Below are 12,608 nucleotides of genomic sequence, written 5' to 3' on the forward strand. Positions count from 1 at the left end.
TCTCAATAACCTTGGCAATGTGGGTGGGCATTGTTTTCTCTTTACTTTGCTTCTCGATTTTTCTTCTGCTATCTTCATTCCTTCCCTTTTCTTCATATACTTTGCATTCTCATTGCTGCACTTTCTCCTTGCTAAATCAGTTTTAGTTTATTGCTTTTTCTGTTTTGTTATTACTAATCCATCAATTAAAGACAGTTTATTATTAATATTCTTCTGAGTCCATTAATTACTTCTAATCTCTTAACTGTCACCACTTCTAATCAGAGATTTGGTGACTCTGTTTTATGTTCAGCATTTACAACTTTTATTTTGAATTAAATCAGAAGTTGAGACTGTTGGAACACAAGAGTTCACTATTGTGAAACAAACTAAGAAATATTTTTTTACTTCAAGGCATTGAAAAATTTTGTCAGAAATTTTTGTTAAAAATTAAGAGCATCTATGAGTTTATACCGAAAGAAACAAACATAAGTAACTTCCTTTAGTGAAATAAGTAGTAGTGAATGCAACTTATTTTCTCATTGAAAGTCACAGTTAAAATATCTTTGCACTATGAAATTTGATAAAAAATTACCCATAAATTGTGATTTTCATATTTATATACTACCAACTGAACCTTATGTCAACTAACAATGAAAAAATACAATAACAAAAATTACCTCATCTGTTATCTCATGATTATTTTCCTGTTGGTATTTTACAAATGCATCAATGTTGTAAAACAACTCCGAAGATCTATATTTGCAATATTTTTGCAAACCAATCCTTACAGAAAATGCTGCAAATGTGCAGTTGTTGACAAGTGCTGCTCTAAGGACTGTAATCTTTCCTGGGGACAGCTTCTGACACTTGTCATATATATAACTCGTCACCAAGAAATCTGAAGGAAATTGGCAAGAATAACTTTTCATGGTCCAGGTATACAATGTGCTTAAAACTACATGTGAACAATACAAAACACACAAAAAAAATTATTACATTCAAATACTATGTGGATAGATCACTGCTGACCGTACAGAGGAGGCACTGAGTGGTTGTCTCAAATGCTGTATAGCAAAATTCTGAGAATCTGAGTGGGGCACAATACAGCATGGACTCCGCTAGGTTTGGTGCTTGGCCCCTTTCTGTTTCTGACATGTGTGAATGATCTGTCTCTGTCAATCAACAAAAACCTTTAAACAATATTGGAAGATGACATAAGTATCGTTGTGGATAATATCTCACTCTGATCTCAACTTCAAGGACGTTCTGTGGTGGTTCAGAATTAAGTTACTATTGATAAATTTAAGGAATACTAGTTGTTTCCATTTCCACATTAGCAGAACAACCCAGAAATACTAATAGTACATAATGTCCAGATTATGATGAATGTGTACTCTTCAAATTCCTTGGCAGACATACAGATAGTGAGCTGAAGTGGAAACATCATGTTCTCCAGACATTAAACTGTTGTCATTAGCAATATTTGTTTTACGATTATCTCCCATCTTGGCGACAGCATGTCTAAGTCTGCAAACTCTGACTACCTTATTTTCACTCCATAATGTGTTATAGCATAATATTTTGGGGCAAATGCCAGCTTACAAAAATTTTCACAGGACCTGTAAACCCCATGCTGTAAACAGATCTAACAATTTGGGATAATTACATTACCATCTCAATACATAAATTCTCTGGTATGTTTTATCATTAGTAACACAGCTCAATTTCAAACACACAGCCTACATCATGAAGAAAAGAGGATCATCATACTGAACTGAAGCATTTGGTATTGGTACAAACTGGTGTAAAATATACTGGTGCTAAAAATCTTCAATGCTCTGCTTAGTAAGATTAAATGCTTGAGAGGTAATATGTTTCAGAAATATCTGCTTGATAACTCATCCTACTCAGCAGAAGAAGTCTTTTGCAGATATAAAACAAAAGGTATCCCTCATGGGCTAATAGAATTTATGAGAAAAGTTTGTTAATTTAGTATTAAAATGTCATGCACGGAAACACTTCATTTCTTTACTTTACAAACTATCTAAGCTAATAATGCATGAACTAAGCCACTAATCTTCTTTGTCTGCTTATCTTTTTATACCTGGTGATGGAAAAATTGTGGCAAATTCACCACTTTTTGTAATGTTCTCTTTAAAGCGTTCTTGCCTGATGTGAACATGTAATCCATATACAAAGCCAAGGTAGTCATGGAAAGAGCACTGAATAAACACCAAGAATGTAAGCCAGAAAGTCAACAGTCCACAGTAGTGTCAGTATTCCCAACAGGAGCTAGGTGAGATATAAAATATTTCATACGACATACTGTCCAAGACTGGCTCATGGCTGTTCATCCTTTATCCAAGCTGTTATCGGCCTCAGCGGCTCGGCAGCAACATCTCTGGTTGCATTGACAGACACTAATTGTAGTGCCTCAACAGACTATTGATTGGATCCACCACTGAGGATAATAAATTCTTTATACTACTACTGCACTACTGTATCATTACTATTTACATTCTGTATATGTATCCATATTTTTGTACTGATAGTGTATGTGTGTGTTTTATAATTATTACTGATATTTCTGTGAAACCTCTATCTTAACTTTCTGTGGTATCCAGACTTCAAAATCGCAAAACTGAGCAAAACGCAGAATCGAGAAACACATTGAAACCTTAAAGTAGGAGCTAAAACCTATTTAATTGGCATACATGATTAAACATCATAATCCTCACCAATACCATGTGAAAACTGTATAAATGAAGGAAATTAAATGTACAATACAATGGTTATAGAATAATTTATGGTAATAAATTTCATTAGCTCTTAAAAAAATCACACATGTGTAATAGCAAGTAAAAACTCATCAAAAATTGAAATTGGTACATGTGTACAAGGTAATCAAGCTTTTTTTCCAAGGTGCTACAACCAAAAATTATACTTCAAAATAAACATTTTTGAGAAATCTTTCCTTTGTGTTCACCCAGAAAAAAGAAAAAGTTGATGAACATAGTGAATTAAACTAAAAACTGAAATATTGTGAAAGGCGTCAGACTCTCACGTGTGTGTGTGTGTGTGTGTGTGTGTGTGTGTGTGTGTGTGTGTGTGTTTTTTCCTTTAGTTTACTTGGGTTGAGTAGATTTTAAGCCATGTACACACTAAGCTTGAAACATGTTTTCGTCTATTTGAAGTAGACGCCATTTGGAAACATCTTTTGAAACAGAAACAACACGGAAACATCTAGCCGTAGCAGTGTCCATACAGAAAAAAGGAAACAATGTTTCAGGCCAGCTACCGCATGTCACCTCTGCATGGCGCAAGTGTATGGTTATATGTCGCATTGTGTCATCTGTTGTATACAGTTGTTATGTGTTTTGTTTTCTTTTCCTGCAAGTTTTTCAAAAATATTGCTGTGGACAAGGCAGCAGACTGTCAAGATGTTATCGTTGCACCAGGTTGATGCCTGCTTGTGAAACATATGAAGCAAGCAGTACAAGAAAAGCAATAAAACAAGACACATTGCAGCAAACTGCTCCTACAGTTGGTAGACAAAGACTGTGTAAAAGGACCTTGCCACTGGTGGGGAGGCTTGCGTGCCTCAGCGATACAGATGGCTGTACCGTAGGTGCAACCACAATGGAGGGGTATCTGTTGAGAGGCCAGACAAACCTGTGGTTCCTGAAGAGGGGCAGCAGCCTTTACAGTAGTTGCAGGGGCAACAGTCTGGATGATTGACTGATCTGGCCTTGCAACACTAACCAAAACGGCCTTGCTGTGCTGGTACTGTGAACGGCTGAAAGCAAGGGGAAACTACAGCCGTAATTTTTCCCGAGGGCATGCAGCTTTACTGTATGGTTAAATGATGATGGCGTCCTCTTGGGTAAAATATTCTGGAGGTAAAATAGTCCCACATTTGGATCTCCAGGCGGGTACTACTTAAGAGGACGTCGTTATCAGGAGAAAGAAAACTGGCATTCTACGGATCGGAGCGTGGAATGTCAGATCCCTTAATCGGGCAGGTAGGTTAGAAAATTTAAAAAGGGAAATGGATAGGTTAAAGTTAGATATAGTGGGAATTAGTGAAGTTTGGTAGCAGGAGGAACAAGACTTTTGGTCAGGTGAATACAGGTTTACAAATACAAAATCAAATAGAGGTAATGCAGAAGTAGGTTTAATAATGAATAAAAAAAATAGGAGTGCGGGTAAGCTACTACAAACAGCATAGTGAACGCATTATTGTGGCCAAGATTGACATGAAGCCCATGCCTACTACAGTAGTACAAGTATATACGCCAACTAGCTCTGCAGATAATGAAGAAATTGATGAAATGTATGATGAGATACACGATATTATTCAGGTAGTGAAGGGAGACGAAAATTTAATAGTCATGGGTGACTGGAATTCAAGAGTAGGAAAAGGGAGAGAAGGAAACATAGTGGGTGAATATGGATTGGGGGAGAGAAATGAAAGAGGAAGCCGTCTGGTAGAATTTTGCACAAAGCATAACTTAATCATAACTAACACTTGGTTTAAGAACCATAAAAGAAGGTTGTATACATGGAAGAATCCTGGAGATACTAGAAGGTATCAGATAGATTATATAATGGTAAGACAGAGATTTAGGAACCAGGTTTTAAATTGTAGACATTTCCAGGGCCAGATGTGGACTCTGACCACAATCTATTGGTTACGAACTGTAGATTAAAACTGAAGAAACTGCAAAAAGGTGGGAATTTAAGGAAATGAGACCTGGATGAACTGACTAAACCAGAGGTTGTACAGAGTTTCAGGGAGAGCATAAGAGAACAACTGACAGGAATGGGTGAAATAAATACAGTAGAAGAAGAATAGGTAGCTCTGAGGGATGAAGTAGTGAAGGCAGCAGAGGATCAAGTAGGTAAAAAGACGAGGGCTAGTAGAAATCCTTGGGTAACACAAGAAATATTGAATTTAATTGATGAAAGGAGAAAATATAAAAATGCAGTAAACGAGGCAGGCAAAAAGGAATACAAACGTCTCAAAAATGAGATCAACAGGAAGTGCAAAATGGCTAAGCAGGGATGGCTAGAGGACAAATGTAAAGATGTAGAGGCTTATCTCACTAGGGGTAAGATAGATACTGCCTACAGGAAAATTAAAGAGACCTTTGGAGAAAAGAGAACCATTTGTATGAATATCAAGAGCTCAGATGGAAACCCAGTTCTAAGCAAAGAAGGGAAAGCAGAAAGGTGGATGGAGTATATAGAGGGTCTATACAAGGGCGATGTACTTGAGGACAATATTATGGAAATGGAAGAGGATGTAGATGAAGATGAAATGGGAGATATGATACTGCGTGAAGAGTTTGACAGAGCACTGAAAGACCTAAGTCGAAACAAGGCCCCGGGAGTAGACAACATTCCATTGAAACTACTGACGGCCTTGGGAGAGCTAGTCTTGACAAAACTCTACCATCTGGTGAGCAAGATGTATGAGACAGGTGAAATACCCTCAGACTTCAAGAAGAATATAATAATTCCAATCCCAAAGAAAGCAGGTGTTGACAGATGTGAAAATTACCGAACTATCAGTTTAATAAGTCACAGCTGCAAAATACTAATGCGAATTCTTTACAGACGAATGGAAAAACTGGTAGAAGCTGACCTCGGTGAAGATCAGATTGGATTCCGCAGAAATGTTGGAACACATGGGGCAATACTGACTCTACGACGTATCTTAGAAAATAGATTAAGGAAAGGCAAACCTACATCCCTTGCATTTGTTGACTTAGAGAAAGCTTTTGACAATGTTGACTGGAATACTCTCTTTCAAATTCTAAAGGGGGCAGGGGTAAAATACAGGGAGCTAAAGGCTATTTACAATTTGTACGGAAACCAGATGGCAGTTGTAAGAGTCGAGGGGCATGAAAGGGAAGCAGTGGTTGGGAAGGGAGTGAGGCAGGGTTGTAGCCTGTCCCCGATGTTATTCAATCTGTATATTGAGCAAGCAATAAAGGAAACAAAAGAAAAATTCGGAGTAGGTATTAAAGTCCATGGAGAAGAAATAAAAACGCTAAGGTTCGCCGATGACATTATAATTCTGTCAGAGACAGCAAAGGACTTGGAAGGGCAGTTGAATGGAATGGACAGTGTCCTGAAAGGAGGATATAAGATGAACATCAACAAAAGCAAAATGAGGATAATGGAATGTAGTCGAATTAAGTCGAATTAGATTAGGAAATGAGACACTTAAAGTAGTAAAGGAGTTTTGCTATTTGGGGAGCAAAATAACTGATGATGGTCGAAGTAGAGAGGATATAAAATGTAGACTGGCAATGGCAAGGAAAGCATTTCTGAAGAAGAGAAATTTGTTAACATCGAGTATAGATTTAAGTGTCAGGAAGTCATTTTTGAAAGTATTTGTATGGAGTGTAGCCATGTATGGAAGTGAAACATGGACGATAAATAGTTTAGACAAGAAGAGAATAGAAGCTTTCGAAATGTGGTGCTACAGAAGAATGCTGAAGATTAGATGGGTAGATCACATAACTAATGAGGAGGTATTGAATAGAATTGGGGAGAAGAGGAGCTTGTGGCACAACTTGACAAGAAGAAGAGACCGGTTGGTAGGACATGTTCTGAGGCATCAAGGGATCACAAATTTAGCATTGGAGGGCAGCTTGGAGGGTAAAAATCGTAGAGGGAGACCAATAGATGAATACACTAAGCAGATTCAGAAGGATGTAAGTTGCAGTAAGTACTGGGAGATGAAGAAGCTTGCACAGGATAGAGTAGCATGGAGAGCTGCATCAAACCAGTCACAGGACTGAAGACAACAACAACAACAACAACAACAACAACAACAACAAAAAGGTCATTTGTTGTAGCTTGCTTCGAAATGTGAAATAAATACCTAAGGCTCTGAAATGAATCTCCCATTGACAAAAAACTATGACTAACAGCAGGTCTGGTTGTAGCTGCCTTTCTCTAGCTTTTTTTTATGATATCCAAGTGGAATTATGCAAACTACGGCTGTCATCCACATTCAGTTCCCTTATGTAGCAAGTTTTCCCATCAGTTGTTGTATAGTATGTTTTCACTCACCAAAGGTGGCAACTGCATGCACACCAACAAATCAATTTCGTACAACAACTTATCCGATTTTATCAACCATCACAAAGTACTATACAAACTCTCCATCACAATAATATCACAGTTTTAAAACCAATTACGAAATTCTTTGATAAATGCAACCTTACTTTATAAAACTATACAACACTGAGAGATGGTTATGGCCCTCATACCACAAGTCATGATAAATAAATAAAAAAAAAAAAGAATGTATGGCAAGGACAATGTCTTTCATTTTATTTGAGTGAACCTTCAGTATTAATAATGCAGGAGCACATATTACAGTTTGCTCATCTCTATACATGACGTGGCAACAATATGAAAACAATACAACAAAGAACTTCGCAGATGACGTGATTACACTGAGAAATGTTTGTTGGCAGTGTGGACAGAAAGAGAGAGACAAGAAATAAAGTCAGAAACTGATGGAAAGATTATTTTCTACATTGTTTCACAACAGAAACATATTTCCAGTGGCAGTATGGATGCCACTTCACACTACATTTTGCAGTGGTGATGTCACTAGTGGGTTTTCCCCTACCCACTTCTGCAAGCACTTGTGAACTACCCCTGTGTGAACTGTGTGCCCTTTGATTATTCATTTCCTTCATACTGTGTGACATTTGAGTGCAGTAAGCTGTTTCAAAGCAATGCTGCATTGAAAGTATCATACCACAAGTACGTTACACTCATCACTAAATTTCAATTAACAAAGCATCAAAGATATAAGGCTTCAAGAGCTCTTATGACAACTAATGCACTACACCTCAGGTGAGTAAGCTGTAACATAATGGATAATGCCATGGTTAGCTGAGTTAGAGGCTGTAGTTTTGCAACTTGCTGCCTGCCAATATGTGTTTTTCAACTAAGCATTGTTATCATGTTTGTTACGATTGTAATATCATATGTTCGGCAATACTTGATGTAGTTAAGTTTTACTTTCTGGTCAGAGACCAAAGGATGAAATAACTATTTGCCTGTTTATTTCTGAATGTGAGGTGACTTCTGAGTGTGTGGTTACACAGAAACCTAAGGTGACAGCTTACATTCATGCAAATGAAATAAGCAGCAATAAAATTCATGCTGTTCCTTGTCACAAATACTTCACTACCTATTTTAAAATATGTGGTGATTTCTGAGTGTGTGGTTAGGCATGAATTCTAAGAGGATAGCTTAAATTGCTGCGAGTGAAAAGATGAGCAGTAACATTCATATTTTTCCTTGTCACAAATATTTTGCATGTTGCACAAGCAAAAACATATTTCCCATAGAATTCTTGCTACAACTGAGATTCTCCTGTCACTAATACACCCCCAAATATCAACTTGACACTATAGTGATTGACAAACCGATAGCCACATTCCTGGTCGCCATCACGTCACGATTATGCCAGTTCCTGCAAAAAGTAGTGCAAAATGTACCTGACCCATCATCATTGTATGGTGAAGCTAAACATTGCAAGTTGTGTTGGCAACACCGATCGTGGATTATGTCAGCATGTCCTCTCTTCCCTTAACTCCACAACCACCCACAGTGTGAACCATCTGATTTTGTGCCCCTTATAACTCGTTCAGTCACATCAAATGTCGATAGGAAGAAAATGGGACGAAGTCAAGCAAGATGTAGAGTAAGAATGTAAAATCAAATAAACTTTACTAGAAAGAAACGCAAAAACAGGGAATTTTTAGCATTGATCTTATGGGTTTTCACAGGGGCTATGAATTTATGATGTAGAAGTGCGAAAAACATAAAATTGGAGAACGTAAAATTAAAGTTCCACTGTATAGTTTACGTACTGACTCATTCCAGAGCCAAGTGACTGGCTCACAATTATGGATATATGAAACAAAAAGTGACCATTTTTAAAATATGAAAAAATGGCAAGAAGAAATGACAGAAAATTTCTCTCTCTCTCTCTCTCTCTCTCTCTCTCTCTCTGAGGTGGGAGTGGGTGGGTCTGTTTGTAGCACTGTATTAAAAGCTAACCAGCTTTCAACTTTTTGTTTTTTAATGCATGCCTGTCCAAATGCTCAGCACCTCCTCACTGTGGTAGTAGTGATCTATGTGCATACACATACTGTAGTATGTTAATCAAAGCACACTCAAACATTAACTGAAACAACAGGAATAAAGAACTGTAACTATAAATTATTACATTTAATATTACATTTGTACTGAATACTAGTTGGTATTCTCAATAACATTTAAAAAATTACCTCTTTTAAATTATAGGAAAAAAATTAGTAACTATGACACAAGTTAGCAGAAAACAGCACTGCTAGGAGCCACGTAGTTTACTAATACTCCCACAATAAAATAATATCTATGTGTAAGAGACAAAATACAATAAGCACAATTCAAAAAGAAAAATGTAAAACAAAGGGCAAGCCTGAAAGTAACTGCTACGTGAAATTATCAATTAAACGCTAATTCATATAAGAAATTACTATCATGTTGTGTGTTTTAACACCGAGAGTGAGACCTTTTGCAGGAAACCAGTCAATGACACTGTTCAGAACATTGTTTACCATTTCTTCTGTTTCTGTATGTATGCTTGGTTTGCATACAATACTAATGTCATTAACAAAAAGAACTAATTTTGTTTGTTGTATGTTAGATGGATACGTGAGGAACAACGACAACCTAAGAGAGGAATCTCTCCTGATTACATTGTCTGAATTACTAAGCACAACTTTGTGAATTCTTCTGGTTAGGTACGGCAATATTCACTGGTTGGCTATACAATCAGTTCCATAAAATTTCAGTTTGTCTAAGAGGATATTATGGTTCACACGGTCAAATGGCTTAGATAGGTCACAGAAATTATAAATCAGTGCTATTTTGTTATTTAATGTTTGCAAAATTTGTAGAACTACTCTTCTGGAACCCAAACTGTGATTTGCTGAAGATATTACTGTTATTCAGGTGAGATACTGATCTAGAATACATCACATTAAAAATTTTGGAAAATGATGTCAGTAGTGAAACAGGTTGATATTTACTGACATCTCTCCTATCACCATTCTTTTAGATTGGTTTAACAATAGCATGCTTCCATCTTTCTGGAAGAAATGCCTTGAGTAAGTTGTGCATTACCTATTTCAGACAAGACAGGGCTGCTTATATGGGAACAAATCCTTAGTACTCGGTTGGAAACACTATCAAATCCACATTAGCTTTTATTTATGAGGGAATATATAGTTCTTAATTTCAGGAGGAGAAGCTGGTGATTCATTCATATGACTGAATTTTAAAAGAAGTGGTTTCTCAACATACTGCTGTGCTTTTTCTCTTGAACTGTTTGTTCCCATATTTTTTACTATATTCAACAAATGGTCATTAAATGCATTTGCTACTGGTGACTACCCATTTACAGTACTTATTTCCGTTTAAGTCAATAGTGATGTTATCCTGTTCCTTGGGCAGGTGCCATGTCTGTCATTTCACGACATCCCCTATAGCCTTAAAGTCTGTTGCCAGAATTATTAATTTCTGACATAATATGCATATTCCTTGATTTTTTAATAACTCTTCTTAGTAATTTGGAGTAGTTTTTGTAGTGTGCAACAATTGTATGATCTTTACTTGTTCCCAGTGGATACAATTCCCTTTCCCTTTCCCAAGATACTTTAATTCCCCTTGTGATCCATGGCCTTTTTACATGGCTGTCAAATGTCCTTTCAGATTAGCTTATGCAGAAAGCTATTTTCAAATAATGATAAATTCATATAATGCAATAGATTAAATTTTATGTCAGCATTTGGTTCATTACAAATTACATCCCGGATTATCTCTCTGTAAACTATTCTTAAAACCGTTTGTTTGGGAGTCATCAATTATTCTGATATTTCCACTGAGGAGTATTTATACTGTAAGGCACTATCTCATTTACCCCAAATAACTGTGCATCATGATCAGAGAGAGCAGTTATTACTGGGGATAATGTTACTGCCTTGCTTTGAGCCTCATCAAGGAAAATTACCTATTACGGAACTACTGTCTTTATCCACTTGTGATGGAAAATTTATTACTGATACTGAATTATAGGATCCAAATATGGTTTCCAGATCATTTTTCATATCACAGTTCTTTAGAAAATTTACACTGAAATCACAACAGACTATTAACTGCTTGATGCTATCCGACAGACAGTTCAAAATATCCCAGTGGGGATCTATACACTGTTACAATTAAAGGAGAACTATTTTTCAGTATTAATTCAGAAGCACACACTTCTATGTGCTGATTACCAAAAAATCTTCTTGTCACAATGTTTTGGAACTGCTGTTTTCAATTAATAAAATGTTCCAGGCTATTATGCCCTGGTCAAATAGACTCAATAGCAAGCTAGGGTCTGAATGAGACATTCAAAGAAGCTATGATCCCCCTTGAAAATGTCCTCCGCAGATGGGGACGAAATATAGGGTTTCAATGTGAAATCCATTTGACCACGGCATAATAGCCTGGAACATTTTATTAACTCTGGCATTTTCGTTCATGAAAGTTTACGCTTTACAACTTTTTTTTTGTCTTAATATACATAACAACTTGTCTATGTTCAACGTCAACTTGCTATAAACACTTACGGTGGCACCACTATCGGTGAAGGGTACATAAAGTGTGTGGGGGCGGGGTTGTGGAAAATGGTGTAGTCGTCATCGTAACGAAGCACTTTATGACACCCAAAAGGGAATGATCATTGGCTTTGGGCCGAGGGTGGAAGCGTTTCCAAATTGTTAAAGTTTGTAAACTGTTCGTGCCACCATGGTTAACATATACCATGCGTGAAAAAACATTGTCCAATACTGGCTATGAGGCAGCTGTGTTGCATCTCACGCCATAGATGACAGGGGTGAACTATAGTTGTAGAGATGTAAGCAGGAGGACAGATCTGCAACTGCTCAGCAACTGACCAACCAGATGAACCGAGGGACTACTAACAGTGTTTCCTCAATGACCATTCAGCCAACATTGCTGCATACAGACATCCATAGCAGGTGCCTGATTCACGCACCCATGCTGACTGCTGTTCATTGGAGAAATTTGGAATTTACATATTGCACCACAACTGAATGTTCACTGAATGCAACAGATGGCCTTTCCAAATGAATCATGTTTTATGCACAATCGGCCAGAAAGCAAAGCCCCTGCAACAATAGTTGTAAGGGTCCAGGCCAGAGGAGGAAGTGTTTTGGCCTGGGAAAAGTTTTTGTGGCATTCCCTGGGTGATCTTGTCTTTCTGGAAGGTACAATGGATCAACACAAGTGTGCATCTACCTTTGTCAATGATGTCCACCCCTACTTGCAGTTTGTTTTTCCTTGGGATGATGGAATCTGCCAGGAGGGCAATGTAACATGTCACACAGCTCACTGTGAACTTGCGTGGTTCAAAGAGCACCAGGATGAGTTTACTGTACTCCCCTAGCCACTAAACTCCCAAAATTTAAACCCAACTGAGAATCTGTGGGACCACCTCAATCAAGCTGATCACACCACGGGTCCTCAATCAAGAA

General features: G+C 37.4%; 1 protein-coding gene across 6 annotated transcripts in view; it reads right to left on the reverse strand.

Moving 5' to 3' along the window:
- Nucleotides 1-12,608, reverse strand: part of LOC126481228 (endoribonuclease Dicer-like) — a 446,265-nt gene that overhangs the window by 12,498 nt on the left and 421,159 nt on the right. For all 6 annotated transcript variants that reach the window (XM_050104838.1, XM_050104837.1, XM_050104839.1 and 3 more), the window contains one exon: nt 660-880. In XM_050104838.1, coding sequence (XP_049960795.1) covers nt 660-880 — 221 coding nt within the window. The remainder of the gene's footprint in view (nt 1-659; nt 881-12,608) is intronic.

The sequence above is a fragment of the Schistocerca serialis genome, chromosome 5 (assembly GCF_023864345.2).
Source record: "Schistocerca serialis cubense isolate TAMUIC-IGC-003099 chromosome 5, iqSchSeri2.2, whole genome shotgun sequence".
In the NCBI taxonomy this organism is placed as follows: Eukaryota; Metazoa; Arthropoda; class Insecta; order Orthoptera; family Acrididae; genus Schistocerca; species Schistocerca serialis.